The sequence below is a fragment of the Helianthus annuus genome, chromosome 4, assembly GCF_002127325.2.
Source record: "Helianthus annuus cultivar XRQ/B chromosome 4, HanXRQr2.0-SUNRISE, whole genome shotgun sequence".
Taxonomy (NCBI): Eukaryota; Viridiplantae; Streptophyta; class Magnoliopsida; order Asterales; family Asteraceae; genus Helianthus; species Helianthus annuus.
The window spans coordinates 182,970,346-182,995,123 of record NC_035436.2 but is presented as its reverse complement, the minus strand read 5'-3'; the positions used below and the strand labels follow the sequence as shown (position 1 = coordinate 182,995,123).

Below are 24,778 nucleotides of genomic sequence, written 5' to 3'. Positions count from 1 at the left end.
GGCAAGTGCACCCATCGTGGACGTAGTATAGTGTTGGTAAGATACCGAGGTCGTCCAAGGACACAAGAGCTTTTAGTACCAGTTTATCCTCAACGTCTAATCAAATCAAAATGTTAGAAAAAGAGTTTTAAACTAAGAAAATAAAACTAACTAAAATGCTGAAAATAAAATAAAAACAGATAGACAAGATGAATCACTTGGATCCGACTCGTGTGTTAGTGTAACCTTTGATTATTTTCGCACTTTTGCACTTGTTTAAGAGATTATCTTAGTTATTGTAGTAGGCCCCTCTTTTGAAGGTGACGTTACCCTCAACCCAGTGGGATTTGTGGGATGAGTGGGATTGGGAAGACTACTTTGGCTGAAGTTGTCTTTGAGGGCATTCGAAATTCATTCCAACAAAGCAGCTTTATTGGAAATATCAAGGACATCTCCAGGGAACATGACAGTGATTTATGCAAGTTACAACAAAAAATCCTTGATGATGTCTTAAAGGATGAAAGCATACCAGTTAGAAATGTTAAACATGGACAAACTCTGTTGATGACGGAGCTACGTGATTTGAAGGTCATAATCGTTTTGGATGATGTGAATCATGCTGACCAGTTTAGGTACTTGGCTGGTGGGCGTGAATGGTTTGGACCTGGCACCAGAATCATAGTAACAACAACAAATGCAGACTTGCTTAGTGCATCTAAAGTAAATAAAATATTTTTGTGTGAAGAATTGAAAGGTGAAGATGCTCTTAGTCTCTTTTTCCAGTCAGCATTTGGAGATGGGCAACCTTCACATGGTTACGAAAAGCTGTCAGCTGATATTGTGAAGTTTACTGGCGGTCTTCCAATAGCGCTTACTGTTTATGGTTCTCTACTATGTGGAAAAGAGGAAGACTATTGGAAAGACATATTGAAGAAAGTTCAAAAATATCAACCTAAAGAAGTTCTTGGAAGACTTGAAGTAGGTTATGTTAGACTAGATAGACATCAGCAGCTTACCTTCATGTATATCGCATGTTTCTTGAAAGGGAGAGACAAAGATTTGGTAGAAGATATACTTACCGATATTGGTCTGCACTCCGAGAGTGGAATTACTGATCTTATAAACAAGTTTCTTATTACTACTAGTTTTGATGAGTGTGTGTGGATGCATGACCTGCTCCAACAAATGTGCTGGGAAATTCTTCGTAGGGAATCACAACAATACAATGAAAAACTAGTTGCAATCAAGTATCGTCATGATGTTTTGGATATTCTCTTATCCAACGCAAAGGTTTGCTTAATTTTTTTTTACAAAATCCATAAAGTTGTGTATGTTGAAAAACTTTATAACGCAAAGTTAAATCTCTACAGTTTATACTTGCTTCTTAAAAACTTATTTTTTTTATTCTTGCAAGCTGAAGCCCATATTATTTTTCAAATTTGAAGTTGGCCTGGCTGTGTTTTTTGGTTTTAGCTGTAAAATATTTATGCTGTGATTTTTTTGAATGGTTACAATGGGTAACTCATTTGACAATTAGGATTGCCAAAACATATTTTTGAGGACAAAGTGTGAAAGGATTAAATGACTCATTCTGTTGTGTTTTTTGTTTATTTATTTATTTTTTTAAACCAGGAATCAAGAACAATTGAAATCATTAACCAGGAGCCATATAAGATTGAAGTGGATGATTGCATTGATGATCCATCCTGCTTTTCAAAGATGAGGAAACTAAAGTTTCTAAGAATTAGTAATATACACTTTCCTCAAGGTCTTAATTATCTTTCAAATGATCTTCGGATTCTGGAATGGTATGGTTGTTCATTAAAGTCCTTGCCTTCAATGTTTAAACCTAAACATATTTATCAACTTGAAATGTGTTATAGTCAACTTGAAACTCTCTGGGAGACAAATGTTGTAAGTATTGTCTGCATAGTCTTGATTTGAAATAACTGCAAGCTAGAAATCTGAAATTTTTCCTTTCACTTATGACTTAACAGGATCTTCCTAATTTGAGATCAATTGATCTTAGTTTCTCAAAGGATTTGACCAAAATCCCTGACTTGACATCAACTCCGAAACTTGTGAAACTAAATCTTGAAGGCTGCACCAAATTAAAAGAGCTACACAAATCAGTTCTTTTTCACAAAAGGATACGATACCTAAATCTTAGTGGGTGCACACATCTTCAGGGCCTTGGCAGAAGCAACATGGAAATGGAAGCTCTTGTGACACTACTACTTTCCGGCTGCTCAAATCTTGAATATATCCCTGAGTTTGGACACAAGATGAAGTGCTTAGAGCATCTGTATATAGATGGAACTAACATCAAGAAATTACCAGAAAGCTTGGGGGAATTGTGTAATTTAAGGAAGCTTGATGCAAGTGAAACTTCTATACAAGAGATTCCTTTGTCTGTTCATTACCTGAAAAGATTAAGACTCCTACGTGTTCATAGATGTCCGCTTTCGTCCCAAAGCAGAGGTCTTCTTTTTTCAAAGATGGATTTGTTATTATCTGGTTTAAAGGAACTTGATTTAAGTTATTGCAATCTATCTGTTGTCCCTGATGGTATCGGATTATTACATCGATTAGTAGATTTGGATCTGTCTGGAAATAATTTTGTTTCTCTGCCTGCGAACATCAGTCTCCTCTCAAATCTGAGAATGCTTTGTTTGAATAATTGCAAGAGGCTTCAGTCACTACCAAAACTTTCAATTGTAAGTGAAGACACTCTTTATGGACTTCCGATGAGATTCAATTACATTATCTCAAAAAAATGGGTAGCTGTTTCTAAGTTTCATGGCAGAAGCAACAGCACTTTTCCAATGGTTTCCTGTTTGAATTGCCCTAACATAGCAGAGAACGAAAACGGCAGTCATATGGCAGAAAAAAATATTAAATAATTACCTTCAGGTCTCTCTCTCTCTCTCTCTCTCTCTCTCTCTCTCTCTCACACACACACACATGCGCACATGCATGTGTGTGTCACAACTATATGGTAGATATGATGTGTCATCTTTAGCGTAGTGTGGAATCAGCATTTGCCCGCATCTCGTTTACTCTTTTCATTTTATTAAAATTTTGCAGTTACGAACAAGATGTTGGATCACATCAGAAGCTGTATTTGAGATACTTGGTGCTGGAAGTGAAATTCCATTAGATTACAAGCTGCTAAGATCTGGTGAAAGTTTGACTCATAAAGGCCCATGGATCGGAGTTGTTATATGTGCTAATGTTGCTTTACACCACATTGATGCTTCTATAGAAACAAAATACGTGGTAACAGCTCATATTCATGATGGTGAAAAATATTGGAGGATTCAAGTCCCCATAAACTTGTTAGCAGCAAGGTTGGAGAACCAATTGGTTTTCTATTGGACGAGAGAAGGTGACCTTCTAAGAACTGTAGATTCAAGTCAAAGGAACACCTTTAAGTTTTCATTTAGCGTGGAGCCACGAGGTCAGTAACAACTAACAGCTTAATTGTATTTATCACATAAAAACTATCTGAGGCTGAAAATGGTTGTGGCAATTATGAAACTTAATGTCTATGTTTTAAAGCCGCACTAGGTGCGTGCCTAGAAGCTCAGGCGTAGGGATAGGGATGGCAAAAATACCCGAGCCCGACGGGTATGCCCAAAACCCGACACAAATGGGACGGGTATACCCGATACCCGACTGGTATTGGGCCGGGTATGGGATTAGTTTTAAAAAATTTCGCGGGTATGGGTCGGGTACGGGATTAGGTGATACCCCACCCGATTACCCGAAACCACATACCCGTTTACCCGATCTTATACCCGAATTTTTTAATTTATATTTTTATATTTCATTAACCCTTGTCTATTAGTGATTTATTAGTGAATCTTGAAATCTTTTATTATCTGGTTATAATAATTGTTTTATTGACTATATATCTTTATTTCTCTAAGCCTATTATATGTAAATTTAATATTTTATAAAAGTACGCCTTTTTGGTATCGGGCATGCACCTTGCGCCTAAGCTTTGGGCGAGGAGGCATATGTGCCTTAAAAATGCGCAACATAGCTTAATGTAACCTTAAGAGAAAAGGCATTAATTTTTTGGGAGATTAGCAACACATAAACACGTTTTTACTTGTGAGTATCCTCTCTTGTTATTAAATTCAATATATCTTATACTTTGTAGGAAACCGTTCACAATTTTATAAATAAAATACAATAGAAATGAAAACAATCTTAACTTGCAGAAGTTGCTACCAAGCCACCGCCAAGTAGTAGCTACTAAACCTAAATTGCTATTCCAAAGTTGTCGCTCATAGGTTGCTACCGAGCCCACTCGCATCAGTAGCCACCGAGCCACTACCCAAGAAGTAGCTATTGACTTATTGAGCACCTCAGTCGCAACTGAGCTGAAAACCACGGATAGTAGCAAGCTACTATTGCCTAGCCAACATTCAAAATACAAAGGTGGCTCTCAAGCGTCTCGTGTCGTCGACGCAAAGTGCAAAGTTCGCCACCAAAGCGTTACATTGTGCTCATCAACAACGCCACGTGCATACGTGAACGATTCCATCTTGATAGCCCAAGATGTGTAGTTTGTTTCACTGAGTAACGTTGCCCATATTCAATGTCTTTTCCAAGCTTAAGACCTAGGTCGATAGGAAAATTTGTAGGATTGCACTCCCACAAGTTTGCATCTTTGAGAATCTTCGTGGCATATCTTGTTTGCTTTAAAGAAATACCCATTTCGTCTTGTCTCAGCTCTATTCTCAGATGTTAAGCCAATAACCCCATATCGCTAATTTAAATGCTTTATTTCGTCTTGTCACTTCACGTCACCTCTATTGCAAGTTTAGCCTGTTTAACCCATGAACACAAATGATGATTAATTTTCTAACAACCTTTTACTAAAGAATAGGTCATGGCTTCCAACCAAAGACTTGCTCATCGAAACATCCATTCAATGTCAACTTCCCTGAAAGTATACATAATAATTTGAATTAGGATTGCTAGTTACACTTTTTTAAGAAATTTTCAAGTATAAAATTTATCATCAAACTTTGGTCACCAACTTTATTGTTGGGAAAATGATTTTCAAAAAGAAAGTTAAATATATCTCAAGTAGTCAAGTCTTAGGAACTAAAGGTTGCATGTGAGAGGACGGTGCAGCTCAAGAAGCAGGTTTCGAAGCCAACAAATTTCTGCGACGACATCGGCGACACCGCGATATTCAGCTTCTACACTGAAGTGAGAGATGGTAGATTGCCGTTTGGAAGACCAGGAGATAAGATTGTCTCCGAGATAAACGCAGTAGCCAGAGGTTGAGCGGCGAGTTACGGGACATCCATCCCAATCAGCGTCGGTGTAAGCACCCAAGGATAACTGAGGCGTGGGTCCTAAAAGTAGACCAAAATCAGAAGTGCCTTGAATGTATCGCATAATCCGTTTGAGAGCATTCCAATGATCAACCCGGGGGGAATGCATATGCATACAAATCTGCTAAACTGCGTATGTAATGTCGGGATGTGTGAAAGTAAGATATTGTAGCGCACCCGTGAGGCTCCTGTAGGTAGACGGGTCATCAAACATAGGACCGGAGGAGCTACTCAGTTTAGATTGAGTGTCAACAGGTTTGCAAGAATCCATGGCAGCCCGATGCAGAATATCTTTAGCATAAGCATGCTGGGATAAGAACATTTGATCCCCTCTGCGAGTAACAGAAATACCTTGAAAATATGTCAAGGGTCCCAAATCTTTCATCGCAAATTCACCGGCAAGAGAAGACATTAGGCGCTTACGAAGATCATCCGACGAGGTGGTAAGGATTATGTCATCCACATAGATCAATAAATAAGCTGTGTGAGATCCCTAGTGATATATGAATAGAGAGTTGTCATACTTGCTCTGCACGAAGCCTAGCGTTAGGAAAAAATCCGTGAAGCGTTGATACCACGCACGCGGGGCCTGTTTCAGGCCATACTTAGATTTCTTGAGACGAGACACATGATCCGGATAGTCTCGATGTCAAAACCCCATGGGCTGATACATGTATACTGTTTCAGCCAAATTCCCATGAAGAAAAGCGTTTGTGATGTCAAGTTGGTGAATCTTCCATTACTGAGAAAGAGCTAAAGATAACACCAAGCGAATGGTTGCGGGTTTGACCACCGGACTAAACGTTTCCCCACAATCAATGCCAACCTGCTGTTTTCTACCGTCACATACCAAGCGAGCCTTATAACGTTCAAGACTTCCATCTAATTTGAACTTATGCTTAAAAAGCCACATGCTGCGAATAATAATCATATCTGGTGTTCTAGGAACAAGTTCACATGTCTCATTTTTAATAAGAGCACTAAATTCGTCATTCATAGCATTGTACCATTCTGGGGAGGACAGAGCAACCTGTGGGTTTTTGGGAATAGGAGCAATGATGGAAGTGTGAAGGTTAAGGTTCAGCTTAATTTGTATAGAGATGCCATCCATAGCGCGTGTGCGCATGGTACGGGTGGGAGGTTGCGACGGTGGGGGCGGAGGAGGAGGGACAATTGGGGTAGAATGGGCTGCCGTGGCATGACCCGGGAAGAAGAGAGGCCTGGGTTGAGTGGTACCAGGCTGTCTGCGAGTGTATGTGTGAATGAGGGGAGGTGAGTTGGGTTATGAGGGAGAAGGGGGGGGGGTTGTTTGAGAAACATGCTCAGTGGCAGCGGGTTGGGGCCGTGAGGTCTGATGGGGTTGGAAGGGGGAATGGGCTGGGCGGCGGTGTGTGTAGGAGATTGGTGATGGGCCGGGGGCTAGTTGAACCGGGCTGGGCCGAGACTGATGGTTGAGAGTTTGGTTGGGAGACATGAGACCACAGAAGTGGGTGTAAGGGAGAAGAAAGAAAGTCAAACGAATGGGAAGGGGTGGGGGAACGGATGTGATATGGAAAAATGGATTCCTCGAAGTGGACATGGCAGTTAATGAAGATTTTGTGCGTTTAAGGTTAGGCACTTGTAGCCTCAGTGGTTGGTGGGGTACCGAGAAACACACAAGGTTGGGATCGGTTGGTTAATTTATGAATTATGTTGGAGGGGAGGATGGGATAACACAAGCAGCAAAAAAAACGCGTAGGTGTTCGTAGGTGGGCTGGCAATTGTAAAGAAGGGTAGTGGGTGAGAGAAATTTGTGGTTTTTGCTTGGATGAATATTAAGAAGGTAGGTGGCAGCTTCAAGCGCGTGATGCCAGAAGTTTTGTGGTAGAGAAGATTAAGCGAGAAGAGTGCGTATTGCGTTCCGCTTTTCCGTTTTGGGAGGAGGTGTAAGGGCAGGAAAAACGATAGTACATACCATTGTTATGACAAAAATTTTGGAAATTATTATTTGCATATTCATTCCCATTGTCGCACTGAAACTGTTTTATTTTTCGCTTACATTGGGTATTGATGTAATTGTTAAAACGTGTGAATATCTCGAAAACTTGCGACTTATGGGGTATGTCCATAGAAAGTTGTTAAAGTCATCAAGAAACAATATATAATAACGATGCCCACCGGTGCTAAGAACCGGTGATGTTCATAAATCACTATGAATAATGTCAAATGGTAAAGAAGTTTTATTTAAGGAATCATAAAAAGGTAACTTAACACTTTTACCAAAAACACATGGTTGACAAATAGAACTAGGTTTTCCATAATCAATACTAGAAGTAGATTTTAATGAATGCAATAAATTTTGTCCCGGGTGTGTAGGTCCCGAAATCGGAGAATTGATTTTCACTACCAAAGCCTTGTTTATAACAAACAAAGTTAAGTGTGCGGAATCCACTTAACTAAGCCAATCAAACATAGAACACAATAACACACAATGGTTAACCAAAGAAACACACTCTTTTGATTAACTGGATGAGATATCTCAAACTGATACAAACACAGTTTACAAGCTTGAAGGGTATTCTCTCATCTCTGAGACTAAACTGTGAACCATCTGTGCCTTATATAGCAGATGGGCTGAAAGGCTCGACGAATCACAATCTGGGCTGACGAAACAGAAGAAAGCCCAAGACTAAGCCCAACAGTCAACGAATCACGTATGATTCGTTGACCACTTTGACGAAACAGAACCAATAGTTATCATGTCTGTTTCGTCGACATGTATTCGACGAAACAGAGTGTTTCGCCAAAGCCTGCAAACAGTTGACTGTTTCTGCAAACAACATGCAGCAGAAACAGAAGGCACAAATACACAAACAAATGACAGATATACCCTTAACATGCAACATGCATAGTTTTACGACCAATACATAAAACAAAGAGACAAACAAGTCAGACACAAGCGGATAGGAGGATAGCCGACTTGGTCGACTGCGAATACAGAATCGATAAAAAATAAAGACCGTACAAAATACAACATTACATATAAGACTAGTGACAGACACAAAAAGTGCATCAACAAACTCCCCCTTGTCTGTTACTCGTCTTCGGTCTTCATTTCGTTCTTCTTCAGTGACGTTCGGACCAGGAACTGCCCGAATGGATTCCACTGTAATAGCAGTAGCAAGCAACACGCTGAAACTTCAGTGCCTGGTGTGCGTCCTTGTCTTCATAAAAGATGTCGTGCCGGTACAACTTGGCGATGTCGGATGCAGACATATTCACCAGCCACATCGGATCCAATATCCTGAAGTTCTTATCATCTTTGAAAACAATAACTGCCTCATGCGTGTCTGAATCATAGCACCATAAGCGCATATCACCAAGAAAATCCTGCTGCATCGGCATTAACGGAATCTTCTCAACCACTTTTGCCGGCTCGTACACAAGCTTGTATCTTCCGGTGTTGGTTTTCGGATCAAGAGTGAACTTGATCTGCTGATGCCTGGGGAACTGAGGTTTGTATGACTTGTCTTTCCACCCCGATTTCTTGTTCATCTTAATCAATCGCTCAAATAACGTCGCACCATCATATTTTGAGCGATTGATGAGATCTATCTTTGTCAAAGCAGCCACATCATAAAATGGCAAAGATAGGATGCTCAGCAGTGACCTAAAATACTGGATCCCGAACTCCCGCTTGATTGCAACACAATGAATTTCCTTAACAAACATCCAACACAGGATTCGCCCACTAGGCTTAGCCTTTTCCAACTGTAAGAAATCAACCTGTGTAGCCTCTGGAACGGGCTTTGAAACCCTCGATAAAAACCGTTGACGCCACGCAGCGAACGCATCCGTGGCATTCTCTGAAGTATCACGGTTTTTCAGATGTTCATCAATATCTTCAACGTTGTCTTTCAGCCAGTCTTCATCGAATGGAGCAAATTCGGTACCATCCTGTCTAACATATGACGATTTCTTCACATCACCCTCGAAGACAATCTCATCAACGTTTTCAACATTCATAGACTCCGGCTCACTTGGCATCTTTTCAACTTCATCATCATTTATGTCTCGCATCGCCTTCAATGTGATCAACTGTTGAGGCGTGAGATCTTCAACTATCTCACCCTCTTCAAGTGATTCTCCGGTGACTGGATGCACAACCTGTAAAGCCAAATCAGCAGAACTAGGGACAGAGGATGTACCAGCTAACGCTTCAAGTAGTTGTTCTTCACCAACAGTTCCGCTTGATGTTCCTTGAGATAACCCTAGTGCTGATGGCTGATAGATGATTATAGCAGATGAAGTACCGGCTGGGGGTTGCTGTGGTGTAGCAGCTGAATCAGGATGCCCTTGATCCTCAGAATCTTCATCCCTTTTCTGCAGAATTTCTTGCTGCTTACACCTATCCTCCCACAAAGTAGCAACTCGTTTACGGAGAAAATCGAAGTTAGCACTCATATTCCTAGCCCCTTCAAGTATTGTGGTATTTCGCGAGTCATACCACTCTTTCATGACATCGCATCTATTTCTCAGGTCTTCAGCCAGCTTTTGAAGTACAGAGCTACTTCTTTGTCTCTCTTCGTCTGTAGCTCTTAACCGAACGTTTTCAGCCTTAAAAAAGTCAATCTCTGCTTGTTGGCGTTGAATTGTAGCTTGTTGTTCACCAACAGTAGATTTCAATCTATCAATCTCCACTTGATGATGGATTTGATCATTCTTCGTGATACGAATAAAATCAGTCTGTCTTTGAATGCGGTCTGCTGCAGCCTCATATTGTGAGAACAGAAAGTTATTCTTTTCTTCTTGAGTCATCTCCGAGAAGATCCTTTGACGTTCACCACTAGGTTGAGAAGTGGTTGCTCTGATTGCAGCAGCCATGGATCGTTGTGGAATAAGCTGTGGAGATACAGTTTGAGCTGCAGGAGGTGAAGATACTACAGGGGGTTCTGGAACAGGAGTTTGAGGCACAAATCCTCGGGAGGAGGTACTTAAGTATCTCCGAGCTTTCTTTTTCTTCTGATGCTCTGCAGCTTTTTCAGCTTTTCTTTTTCTTGCACGTTTCGTTTCAGGATCAGAAGGAACATATTCCGGATCATCTTCCTGTCTGATCTTTCTGTGTCTGATCTTTCTGTATCTTCGTACCCCGCGTTCATCCAGATACATCTCGTATCCAGGTTCAAGCAAAAGATCATCATCAGAGTCAGAATCAGCCTCATCATCACCACCGGCTGATGTGTCACCCGCTGACACTCCCCCTGCTGAGGTACCACCCACAGATGTACCACCAGCTGATGTGCCACCAGTAGTTCCTACACTTGATGCACCAACGGCACCAGCATCACCACCATCACCACCATTACCACCTTCATCACCACTATCGCTTCCTGATTCATCAGACACATCCGGTTCAGGACCAAACTTCTCACTCATCAGCCTTTTTAGCTCAGGCTCTTCATTATCAGACTGACTATCCTCATGACGCCACTTGTTATCTGCAGGAGCAACGTATGCTGTATTATCAAGAGCACCAAATAACTTTATTGGAGGAACGCTCTCCTTGTATCTTTTGTGAGCTAGATTCTTGATGATTCTTAACGAATTGAAGTTCATAGCTTCTATTTTCAGAAGATCGTTGGCTGCTTTTGGAAGACTCGGATGTTGAACATTCATTATCATCTGTAGAAAACGTGGATACATCCAGTACTTGCTTCCAATGGTCCTGTTCTTTCCAGTTCTTGTCAAGTTCTCTTTCATGTTTCCAAAAATGTACCTTGAAATGCTAAACGGTTTGTTTAGCACTAAGGGCACCATAAAACCCACCAGATCGTTGCCAGCCATGTCATAACCTGCCCGTTTATTGCTCAAACACTGGATCAGAACGTGTAGCAGAAATTTGTATCTCAGCGGCAGATCACCTTTGTTTATTTGTGTGCTAAAGATATCTCCGGTGCATTTCATCCGTAATAAACAGCCTCAAGTACACATAATCGGGACAGAATCTGGAGCGTCCGGACTATCTTGTAACTGAAGAACTTCATTTAGAATATCCGGGGACACGATTACATCCACATTTTCAACACGTCCACTGATAACTTCCTTACCATCAACTTGACCAACATTCGCCGAATCCCAGAACACCTTGACGAGAGACTTGTACACTGGCGTTGTGAACGTAACCGCATAGTTGATACGAGATTCCCGGATCCACTTGGTAATGTCTTTTAATTCAGTAAGTTTCTCCTCCGGATCCAAGTAAGCAATCTGGTTATGGCGTTTTTCGGACATAATTTCCTCCTCCGTCTTATTTTCCTTCTTGGTTGCCGGCTTCCTTTTACCTTCTTTCGGTGCCATCTGCAATTTGAAAACATCCACAATAAGCAACAATCACTTACATATGCATTTAGACATGTATGGATACAGGTTCATGTATCCACTTGACAGATAGACTGTCAAACCATGTCCACTGTGAACATTTGCAGACTGTGAAATTTTCTAAGGCATGGTCGGCGAAACAGAAAGCAATTGACGAAACAGAGGTTGGCTTGACGAAACAGAATCAGTTAGTTGACCAAATCTGTTTTGTTGACCACTGTGATTCGTCAACTGACCCTTTGACGAAACAGAAGTTGCATTTGACGAAACAGAACTTGGTTGTTGACCAATTCTGATTCGTTGACCATTCTGTTTCGCCAAACATATCATTGACGAAACAGAAGAATGTTTGACCATTTCCGTTTCATTGACTTATCCTGATTCGTCAAAAGTTTGATTCGCCGACTGTCTGTTTCCCCAAATCTGATTCGCCGACGATCTGATTCGCCGGAGTTAGGGTTTGAAAAATTTGGGCGGTTCGCCGAATGTCAGTTAAATCAAGTGCAGATGATCACAAATCAACAACAATACAATGGATAACCAAAACAAGTTAAAAGTTTATCCTAAGATTGACAAAGTCTCTGTTTTCGGTCAAAACCCATTTAAAAACTTCAACATTCATATGGCTAAACATCCCCTGTTTTCCAACAAAACCCAAAAACGAATCAAAGGCTAAACAAACATACATACACTTAGATTTAACAGTCACAAAGGCAAACTAAACAAGTTCAATATCAAAACATGTAATATCGAACAAGAATCCGGTCACAGAGGTAGATTCCGACGGTTTCCGATGAAACCCGACGGTGCCAAATACTAAATACATGACAATGAACAAGATTGCACCTTTGATTTTTGTAAGATTTTGATGAAAATCTGAAGATATGAGTGATTTTGAGGGAAACCGTAGATAGGGGTTTTGAGTGTTTGGAGATGGAGATGAACAGTTGGAACTTGAGTGGTTTGAAAAAAGTAACCAACTATTCTGACATGAAGGACTTTTATACACCGACTCACCTTTTTGGCGAAACAGAACTTGACGAATCACGTGCTGGGCTTTGACGAAACTGAAATTGGGCTTGACTTGGGCCTGAGAATTTAGCCCATGACGAAACAGACTTTGGGCTCCCTGTTTCGTCAACATCTCGACGAGACAGTCTGTTTCGTCAAACACTAAACAGAATGACCAAAGGTTGACCAAGGCTCACACTTTGACTTTGACCAATTTCTGTTTCGTCAACAACAGTCTGTTTCGTCAACCATGTTTTTGATTCGTCGACTTCTGTTTCAACAACACCAAGGCATGAAATATTTTGCATACTGCACACAAGTTTTAGCAATTTACCATCTTAACATTAGTTTGAATTTTCAAATACAAGGACGATTTATGAAGTAGGTTTCAGGCTTCCGGTCATAAACACCAAGCAACATCTTTGGCATAATCAAAAACAAACTTAAACACTACACTACAAGTAAATCTTAAGACGCTGAAAACTAAACTAAATGCAATTGAAATTGACAAGATAAACAACTGTACAGATGCAACTTTTGCGAGTTTCAAGGATAAGGAATCATACAAGCTTACGGTCTTAGTCAACATGATTTGATTTCTGTTTAAAGTTCTTGATAAGTATACTAACTCGATTATCGATATTGTTGTCCACATAAACTCATGCTTATCAAACATAATCACACTTAGGAGATACGCTTTACGGTAAGAATTATACTCACAAGTCGATGTGAATCCACTTCACGACACATTCCCGTATCAAGGTATGCACGAGAATTCATCTTACCGGTGAGTATACCGATTATCATCTGTTTGACCGTATATGATGTGAGATACTCACTTATTTTGATTTGAAAACCAAGCCCTATGTGATAGAATCACTTATTGATGAGGAACTTGATTTTCGATGCATGAGGGCACAGGAGCAAGTCCGTGAACAGGTCAGTACTTACGTACAGCAGAGAGACGAACTTGACTCCCGGATAGATGTGATATTTTATCACTTATTTATTTGGACATGTGATTGTTGATCACTTATTGAGGTCGTATGCAGTATGTACACGTATGTATGTGTAGCACGCAGTCGATACAGCCTCCCCCCAGAATTGAACAGGGAGTTCCGACTCCACTAACATTGTTCTTGCAGTTTCGATTATCATCCGATTCTTCCTCTCCGCGACACCATGAAGAATGCCTTTAGAAGTACAGAACTCATCCATAACTTGATTCTTGAATTCGTTTCCATTGTCGCTTCGGATCCTCTTCACTTTCAACGAGTAAAGATTCTCCAACATAGTAAGAAGATCCTTGAGGATGCCAGGAGTTTCACTCTTATGTGCCATGAAGGATACCCAAGAAAATCTAGAATAGTCATCGGTAACCACTAAACAATAAGCATCTCTGAATGTTGTCTTGTGCTTCATAGGTCCAAAAAGGTCCATATGAAGACGTTCGAGAGGCATACTGACAGTGTTGATTTTCTTCAAAGGGTGAGACTTCTTCGTTTGCTTTCCTTTTTGGCACGAGACACAGATGTCTTGTAAATGAAAACTTCTCACAAGCACACCATTCACAAGATTGTTTTTCACCAAATGGTTCATCTTTCTCAAGTGAATGTGCCCCATTCTCCTTTTTTGTGGCTTTCGAGACAAAGCAAGTGACTTGTGCAGATGTTGTAATCGCTTGGCTCATGTCGAGAATATAAAGATCATTAACTCTCGGAGCCGATAAGAGAATCCATTCTTGTGGAATTTTGAACCCAGGTTTAAGCACATAACAACCGGCATCATCAAAATGCACGGTGAACTTTTTATCGCAGATTTGCGACACACTGAGAAGATTATGATCAATTTGACGAACATAATTGATTTTATCGAAGCACACAATACCATTGGAGATACTTCCCTCTCCAGTGATATATCCGCCTTTGTCTCCCGCAAATGCGACATAGCCTCCTCTAATATTTCTCACGTCGTACAGGAGCCGTAAGTCGCCAGTCATGTGCCTGGATGCTCCACTATCAACAATCCAATGACTATTAATAGTTCCTCCTGGAACACCCTGCACATGTCGTTCAAAGATCAGTTGAGGATGGGGACCCAAGCCTTAGTGGTCTTGGGTCGTCCCTGAGCATCACGAAACGTGATCTCAATTTGTTGGTGATTCTCAAAAACAGTAGCTCCCCCTGAACTATCACCCGCTTTAGGTTTCCAAGTTTGTTTTTGCCTACCAGATTGAGTGTTGTAAACAGTTTTTGAAGTTTCTGGTTTTACTGGTTGTGAAACACTTGGTTCCCTTTTAACTGTTTTAACTTCAGATTTCAAAGCTTTTTCAACAGTTTTTATGTTCTTACGTCGTTGTTTCGTTTCTTGTTCTTTAACTGTTCGTTTATCATGTTTTGGTGAAACTGACCGACGTTGAGGGTGAACCTTTTCGGGTGGTGCTTTCTCAACAAATTTATCCTTTGGAGCGTTTGGGCAATTTTTAATGATATGCCCAAATTCCCCACATTTAAAGCATGTTCTCCTTTCCACAAATTTAGGAGAATTTGATTGACCACAAGATGTCAATCCCGTGGAACCTGAGGTACTAGCCTTTTCATCACACCCGTTTGTATGTTGAGTGTAATTGTTATCACTGTTACGTTTTAAGATCGTGACTTGTTGTACAAAATCGGTGTTTGACTTGTTCTCAAAAGTCTCAATCTTATCAATACCCTTGGATGACACGAATTTGACATCTTTCACTTTCTTTTGAAAACGAGCTCCTTTTGTTTCAGATTTCATTTGAGAGACATTAGGCTTTTGAGCTCGCTTGACAGGTTGTTTACCATTAGAAGCACTAGGTTGTTGAATGGTTGGTGATTTTTGATTACCAAACTGTTTTCTGATCTCAGCCTTAGGAATTGGATCACATTGTGTTACAACAATTCCTGGAAGTGTTTTTCCCAAAAATTTGTTTGTGTTATCTTCAAAGACTTTATCAATCAAAGATTGATTGACATTTTCAATTGGAAAATCGCGATCTGAGTAGATTTTATCACTACCAACCAACGTATACAACACAGTACTACTTTTAACAGCAGACACAGACGTCTTGTCAACTTTGACAGAATCTATCACTTGTTCGACAACTGATGGAACAACAGGAGTATTAGGATCACAAAGAATGTGATTCTCAAGTGGAATTACTACTCCTTTCATCTTGTCAAGTGATTTATCCTGATCACTTACATCCAATTCATCATCCGATGACTCATAGTCCTCGATAATTGTAGGACTTTGTTTCATAGATGTTGAGGTTTCTTGTTGCTTAGAGGATGTGTTTGAAGAACTATCCGGTTTGAACCCTAGGCCAGTAGAAAATTCCTCATAATCAAGAGGCACACTGGGTTCATACCGTGGCATATCTTCTTCATCAGGCATTTTGGTATAGTTATGTCTCAAAGAGGGTGGACATTTCTCATACCCTACGCCTTTCTTGTTTCCTTTCAGTTGTTGAACATCGATGATGTGATCAAGCACAAATCGGGAGTTAGAATAACTCTCCAATTTTTGTTTGATTGCATCATGCTCGCACTTGGCAATGGCTAGTTGCTTTTTGGTTTCCTCAACAATATTTATGTACTCATTTATACTCACTTGTTTATGGTAAACCACTTTGTTCACTTCGGACACGCTTTTCTTTAATGTTTCGATTACAGATTTAAATTCTTTTTTCGTTCCGAGTTAAAGCCATATTTGCCTCTTTGCATTTAGATAGTTCAATAACCAAATTTTGATTATGACTATGAAGCTTTTCTGACTCAAGCTTCATATCTGCACATGATTTACAAACAACAGGAGCAGGAGTTTCAGTATTTACCTGACTCGAAGAAGCTGAGACATTTGCCATAAAGGCAGTTTGAAAAGAAAAAGATCCATCTTCAGAAAAGAACTTCTCCATTTCCCTAGATGCAGTAGCAGCCTTCTTGATCAGAACTGATTTCTGACATATTAACTCCTCAGCTTCATTTAATAAATCCTCAACATCAGACCCTGTTTCCTCCTTCACATCAGGCTCAGATTGATTATCCCCAGAAATAGAGCCTTCTTCATCAGAACTCCCAGAATAACCAGAACTGTCATCACTTTCAGAAAACTCTTCTTTATGAACATGTTTGATGTGATTGATGATCTTTGCATAACATGCTGTTCCTCCTCCTTGATCACCTTCACCAAACTGTACAGACCAGTCACATCCTTCATCAGCTTGAACAGTCAAAGCCCGATTGGGATTTGATGGTCCAGACTGGCTCTGATTGTTGTTGACTGTCACAATCCTCCTGTCACGATTTTCTTGCTGGGCATTCACATTTGAAGTACTCGTCTGGTTTCTGAAAGGGTTATGATTGCCTTGTTTGGTTGGTCGAGTGCACTCACGTTTGAAGTGCCCTTTCTCACCACAATTGAAGTATGTGACAACATTTATATCAAACCCGTACTTCGTATCTTTCTTTCCTTCCAACGAAGTTCTTCCAGTTCGAGCCATGAAATCTTTTGCCCTTCTAACTGCACTAGCAAAAGCCCATTTGATATCCATTAATTCCATCTCATCCTTGTCGATCTGTTGATAATCTTCATTGGTCATATTGATGTTTCCAATTTGACCTGCCACCAACCCACAATAAGCACTGACCATTGTATTAATGATTTCCATATGCTCCTTTGCTACTTCAATGCTAACTTGTGAGAGGTTTGAAGTATCGACTCTGATCGTGTTAGGGTTGTGGGGTGGGGGATTGTTGGCATAATGAGCTTGTTGTTGTGGTTGCGACTGTGGTGTGGGTATTGACTGTGACAGATAGGTGCTTTGATCAAACTGTGGTTGAGCAGTTGTAACTTGAGGTGTAGGAATGGTTTGTGAAAGATAAGCACTTTGATCCCACTGTGGTTGTGCTTGATTGAACTGTTGAAACGGAGAAGAGTTTGTATTGGATACAAACGCCGTTTGAAGCTTCGGTTGTTGAACGGAACTAGAACTAGCTGAAGGACCAAAACCAGGCAAATACATTTCTGTATTTTGAGGAGGTGCAGCTGCAATTCTTTTAGCCTTCCTAATTTCTTCTTCATTCTTGTGTTCTAACTTCTGAATGAATTCATAGAGACTGGCATTGGCTGCATTCAGTGCACCCGTATGTTTCAGAAGCTCAATGAATGGACTCCACTTAGGAGGTAGAGCATCAGCAAACCGTGCAATCATTTCCTGATGGGTAGCATTAACATTGTAAGAACTCATTTCACTAATCAAATGATAGAAACGTGAAGTCATATCATTTAGGGTTTCATTTTCCAAGAACTGAAATGATTCAAACTCTTTCTTTAACAGATCATGGCGAGTCTTCCTAGACGCTGCATTCCCTTCTCCTCTCGCCACCAATGCATCCCATAGGCTTTTCGTGGTCTTACAATACCCAAATTGATGATAGATTTCTTTGTGAAGTGCTTGTGTAAGTATGGCAAACGCCTTTTTCTCCAAGTCATAAGCTTTCTTATCATCCTCAAGCATATTAGCATAACCTGCTGAAGTTGATGCCGCTGTTTCGAGGGCAGGGTTGACCGCATTAATGAAACACGTCCAAAGTTCGGTGCTTTGCCCTTGAACATAGGTATGGAAACGTCCCTTCCATGATGGATAATCATTCATGTGATTTAGCTTTGGCGGGCGATTGTTGCTACCCGTCTCACTCTCGCTCAACAATAGATTTTGAATACTTTGGTTTTGATTTGATACCAAGGCCCATTGACTTGCACTTATGGACGGTTGTTGTTGAGGTATGGAGTTTGCTAAGTAAGAGGCCATAGATGTCTGATTTGAACCTTGACCTGGTCGTGGGTCCGTACTCCAGTCCCATGGACTTGTGCAACTCATGTTTGATGTATATTAGGGGAATACCTGAACAAGCACTTGAAAACACAATGTTATATTGAACTTGCAAACCTTCTGTTGAAAAATGACAACTTTCTCGACGAAACACTTTCTACGAAACAGAATGTTGTTTTGACGAAACGACTAATGACGAAACAGATTTTGTTTCGTCAAAGAAGTTTGGCGAAACAGATGTTTGATTCGTCAAAGGGACCTTTGGCGAAACACTTGTGATTCGTCAAAGGGAACTTTGGCGAAACACTTTTGATTCGTCGAAGGGAACTTCGGCGAAACACTTTTTCTGATTCGTTGACTTCTTGATTCGTCGAGAGCTGATTCGTCAAAAAGGTTGTCAGAGGTTGGTGAAAGTAGGTGATTTGTTTACACAGTCTCTCAAGTCACATGAATTTCAACCATGCTTTTCTTACCAACTTAGAAGTATGGTGGGTAATAGACTATATTATAACACTTTTCAAAACAAGGTAACCTTATCAGTTGGATTAAAAAGCAAGTCTATCAAGAACACTTTGAATATCTTATGAAGATGTGAAGAACTCAAGAACAAACAGTGAATTTTATAATTTTCGACAACAGATTTTTGTTTAAAACTTTCAACCAAAACCAACAGTTTGTATGTGAACACTCAAACTAGTATGGTTTTCGGTAAAACTCTTAACAAAACAAACAATATCCTTCTTTTTAAAGATCCTTTTCCAGAAAACTAAAGTTTTAAGAACACTTTTCTGAGGAAAACACACAAACACTAGACAAACCAACCGAACTATGTTTGATTTTAAACAAGGATAAGAGCCACAGCTCTGATACCACTTGTAGGTCCCGAAATCGGAGGATCGATTTTCACTACCAAAGCCTTGTTTATAACAAACAAAGTTAAGTGTGCGGAATCCACTTAACTAAGCCAATCAAACATAGAACACAATAACACACAATGGTTAACCAAAGAAACACACTCTTTTGATTAACTGGATGAGATATCTCAAACTAATACAAACACAGTTTACAAGCTTGAAGGGTATTCTCTCATCTCTGAGACTAAACTGTGAACCATCTGTGCCTTATATAGCAGATGGGTTGAAAGGCTCGACGAATCACAATCTGGGCTGACGAAACAGAAGAAAGCCCAAGACTAAGCCCAACAGTCAACGAATCACATATGATTCGTGGACCACTTTGACGAAACAGAACCAATAGTTATCATGTCTGTTTCGTCGACATGTATTCGACGAAACAGAGTGTTTCGCCAAAGCCTGCAAACAGTTGACTGTTTCTGCAAACAACATGCAGCAGAAACAGAAGGCACAAATACACAAACAAATGACAGATATACCCTTAACATGCAACATGCATAGTTTTACGACCAATACATAAAACAAAGAGACAAACAAGTCAGACACAAGCGGATAGGCTGATATCCGACTTGGTCGACTGCGAATACAGACTCGATAAACAATAAAGACCGTACAAAATACAACATTACATATAAGACTAATGACAGACACAAAAAGTGCATCAACAGGGTGCCCAAGTTGTTGATGCCAACGTTCCTGGATGATGGTAGCAAATGTGGAAGGTGAGGAGGAAAGACTCTTAAGAGGTGTGGTGAGAGGATAAAGATCACCCGAGCTATTGCATCTTAGGATAGGGGCCTTGGTCTTGAGGTCCTTCACAAGAAAACCGAAGGGGTCAAATTCAATAGATATTAGATTATCAGTGGTAAGACGACCCACAAAAATAAGGTTTTTAATTAATTGAGGAGCATATAGAACATTATTAAGTTTAAGTGGTGGGAATGGGGGTGGTAAGGTGTGGTAATGTTACCTTGCTGGTTTGCCATGTGACCTATGGCTCCAGTGTCCATGATGCCGACCGGGTCTGGTTGATTGAGAGATAAAGTGTAAACGGCCTGAGCAATGTCGGTTGGAACTGGTCCTGCAGTGTAGGCCTGAGACGGTGCTGGGCCAAGCAATCCCGCACATGTATTGGGCCGTGGTGTAGATGGGTAAGGGCATGGTGGACTTGCGTTTGCTACTGGCCATTGGCCTGGTTATTCATAAGACCAACCCATTAATTCGATGCCCAGCCCTGCGGAAACACAACGTACGGGTGCTGAGCATTGTACCCCTGGCCCCGCGACCATTGGGCCCACGTCCTCTGCCACGTCCACGGCTACGACCCCGTCCACGATTACAATCAGAAGGTGGATTGGCGTTGCTGTCAGATGGTGAGGAGCTGGTTGTGACAGCCGCAAGTGTAGTGGCAGAGGAATGGGCAGCTTGAGCAACCTGATGTTTCTTCTTACTTTCCTCCATCGTGAGACGTGAACGTGCTTCATGAAAATCAGGCAAAGGATCCCCATTCTGTAGGATAGTTGAAATCTCGTCGTACTGTTTGGTAAGACCGGTTAAAAGTTGAAGTACAAGTCTCGGATTGTCAACGGGGGCCCACACTAGTAAGTTGATCGGAAAGGAGTTTAGCCTGTTGACAGTAGGTTGACATGTTTGGAAAGTTCTCTAGGCGGACATTGGAAAACTCCTGCTAAAGGAAGACAGACCTAGTGTTTTTGTTGTCTTGGAAGAGGTTAGCCAGGGTGGTCCAGGTATCGTAGGCTGTTTGACCTGTAGTGAGGATGGTGTGTAGGAGGTTAGTGGATATGGTGCCATAAATCCATTGTTTGACAATGGCATCGAGACGAGACCAAAGGGCTTCAGCATCAGGGGAAGGTTCTGGAGGAGTAAAGGCCTTAGCCGTGTCAGCATCAGAAGAGGAGGCAGAGGCTGGTATTTTCTTTCTGGGTTGCAAGTGATCATATACCTGGTATGCTTTGCAGGAGTTATGGAAGAGTTCTGCCCAAGTGGTGTAATGAGCAGCGTCGGCTTCTAGGGTTATGGGTACGAGGTTTTTAACATTGGACACCGTCATAGCGGGATGAAGTTTGTTGTCCATTGTGAAGCCAAAAGATATGTCACAAGCAGATTGGTTGAAGTTGGATAAGAAAGCCAGAGCAGTCACAACGCTTTCTCTGTCAGAGAATGTTGCATATAACATTGAGAAGGAGACCTCAGCTAAAGGTATGATGGAAGCATTATCTAACATGTATGAGAAGCCTTTTGCAGAAAATAAGGTGGTTTATCTTATTCCAGAGCTTGTGAATACCATGATGAAGGAGGGTGACTCGGTAATAAATCACATCAATAACCTAAACTCAATCTTGTCTCGCTTAGCGTCTGTCAATATTAAGTTTGATGATGAGGTTCAAGTTCTACTATTATTATCCTCATTGCCTGATAGTTGGTCCGGAACCGTAACTGCTGTTACTAGCACTTCAGAATCGAGTAAATTCACGTTTGCGAAGATGCGGGATCTTATTTTGGTAGAGGATGCTCGACGTCGTGGTTCAGGTGAGTCTTCGAGTTCTTTTTTAGTACAGAGGCCAGAGGAAGAAAGAATTAGCGAGAAAGTCGTCAGAGCAAGAGGAGTGTGCCTAAGGCTCGGAAGGATGTGGTGTGTTGGAATTGCAATGAAGTAGGATACACTTTAGGAATCAGTGTTCGAAACAAAAGAAAGAAATAAACTCTGCAGGAGACCACGGTGATGATGATGATGTGTTAGTCTGTAGTGTGGAGAGCAATGTGGATTCCTGGGTCATGGATTATGGTGCTTCATTTCACGCTATCCACAACTAGTGAAGCATTGTAGAATCTGAAAGGTGACTTTGGAAAGGTAAAACTGGCGAATGATGAGGTACTTGATGTTACGGGCATGGGTGACATTGTTTTGAAGAATTTAGTCGGTTCGTGGACTTTAAGAGATGTCAGATTTATTCCAGGTTTGAAGAGGTTGTTGCTTTCAGCTGGCTAGTTGGATGATCAGGGGCATGAAGTTAAGTTCGGGAATGGACAGTGGAAGGTTGTCAAAGGGACTATGGTCATGGATCGTGGAAAGAAAAGAGGCTCATTATACATGGTCAGTATACCATCAGAAGGAAGTGATGTTCCAGAAGGAAGTGATGTTCCAGTTCTGAAGAAAAACAAAGTCGAGTTCACAAAATCTCGGGGACAGAAGTGGGTTTCCTTTGCAAGAGAGAAACCTAGAGTCACAGGGAAGATTCGGGATGAACGAGTTTGGAAGGTCAAACCAGTCAGGGGACATCGTGACAATGGGAGCACAAGGCGTGTTTCAGTTACAGTTTTAAGGCAACAGTGGGTTAAAAAGACCAAAATTAAAGATGGAAAAGTCTCTCCAGAGAATCTCTTGCTAGTATTGGAGAGTGTGTTCTCAGGATTTCTCAGGATTCGGCAGTTCGTTTAAGTGAGAGCCGACAGGGACAAAGAACGAGTCACATGTTGTGACTGATGAGTTGAGGCTCAATGGGAGCGTCAACGTGCCTTCAGGTTAATTGTCGAAAAGGCTGCTGCAACTAGGTGGTAAAGTAAGATAACAAGATGTACAAATGTTGAAGACTATTGGGCGTTGTTCGAGCCTCCAAGTGGGAGATTGTTGGGCGAATTGGTGTGGAGGCCCGATCAAGGGAGGGCGGCCGACCCTAGCTTTGAGTCGGCCCACACGTCTTTATTTGGCTATTAAATTAGGGTTTTAATTTAGCCGGCCGTAGTTATCTCTATGTGGGCTTGGGCCTAACTTGGGGATCAAGTTTCCTAACCCTAGATTAGTCTCTATATACTGATATCATTGTACTTGTAATTCCTTGAGCACCTGAATAATAAAGAAACCCTAGTTGCAGCACAGTGGACGTAGGTCAGCTGACCAAACCGCTTTAAATCTTCGTGTCGTTTACTGCTTTCGTGTGTGTGTTCAATTTCGTGTTTCAATCCTAACAATCCTAACAATGCCCATGAAAAAAATATTAGACATATTTAGTGTGTAATGACTTTGACTCAAAGAAGAATGGTTAATTAAAAGTTCCTAATTGCTAGAAAATTAGAATACGAAATAAGCAATGCATGATATTTAAACATAAGATGCATAATGGTAATTGCAGATTGTACATTAGAAGTGACTAAATTTGGAGTCCGTTTTATCCAAGAAGACGACATTATGCAGCTGACAAACCTTAATTATTATACAACTAAGTTGATGAAGTTTGTGCTTGAAAATGCTAGTGAACCTGTTGCATTCCTCCGCTTTTGTCGCTCTTCTAGCAACCATTATGTCACACCCCCAAAATCCACCTGCGGAGTATCACCGCTTGGAAGCGTGACTGACCAGGATCAAGCCACCAATCATATAGAACATTGTATAAAGTAAAAGTAATTGCAATATAATCCAAAACAAATCCATATGAAAGGTGTTTCCAAATCATAAGTAAGTTATCGTTGTTAAGCGGAAGCGTATTATTGTAAATCCCATAGTAAATAAGTATCAAATATCAAAAGTGTTTAACAAGATGATCACGATCCAAGCCCACAACGACCCGCTCCTCCATGTGCAAGCTCCATATACCTAACGACCTGCAAGGCATGTAACAGAGGATCAACAACTAGTTGAGCGAGTTCACAGAAAGTAAATGCGTAATAGTAAGTTCGTTTGTAACAGGTGGCTCTACTGGGCCGTTAGTACGTTCTATTGGTGGGGGTTTCCCACGTTGTATAACCACTAGACTACTCGTAACCATAAGTATCCTTCACAACCGAGGATAGTAATAAGCATAAGTATCCTTCACATCCGAGGATAGTAATGAGTATAAGTATCCTTCACATCCGAGGATAGTAATAAGTATAGGTATCCTTCACAACCGAGGATAGTAGTAAGTATAAGTATCCTTCACATCCGAGGATAGTAATAAGTATAGGTATCCTTCACAACCGAGGATAGTAGTAAGTATAAGTATCCTTCACATCCGAGGATAGTAATAAGTATAGGTATCCTTCACAACCGAGGATAGTAGTAAGTATAAGTATCCTTCACATCCGAGGATAGTAATAAGTATAGGTATCCTTCACAACCGAGGATAGTAGTAAGTATAAGTCTACGTAGATTGCAAGTATGTGTCCTGCACAACCGAGGACAGTGAATAGCATAAGTATGTGTCCTGCACGACCGAGGACAGTGGTGTGGTAGTCTAGTATAAGTATCAGTACGTATCCATTCAATCATATTCCTTCAATCCCATTCCCAAGCCCTTGGGAAT

General features: G+C 40.9%; 2 protein-coding genes across 2 annotated transcripts; one reads left to right on the top strand and one right to left on the bottom strand.

Moving 5' to 3' along the window:
- Positions 1-323: 323 nt before the first annotated feature.
- Positions 324-23,739, top strand: LOC110937304 (disease resistance protein RUN1-like). The gene is made up of 5 exons (XM_022179702.2): positions 324-1,269; positions 1,612-1,893; positions 1,977-2,892; positions 3,067-3,439; positions 23,630-23,739. The coding sequence occupies exons 1-3, from the start codon at positions 334-336 to the stop codon at positions 2,880-2,882; spliced, it is 2,124 nt and encodes a 707-aa protein (XP_022035394.1). The 5' UTR covers positions 324-333; the 3' UTR covers positions 2,883-2,892; positions 3,067-3,439; positions 23,630-23,739.
- Positions 6,076-6,462, bottom strand: LOC110933914 (uncharacterized mitochondrial protein AtMg00820-like). Its single transcript, XM_022177114.1, has one exon. The coding sequence runs from the start codon at positions 6,460-6,462 to the stop codon at positions 6,076-6,078; it is 387 nt and encodes a 128-aa protein (XP_022032806.1).
- Positions 23,740-24,778: the final 1,039 nt, after the last annotated feature.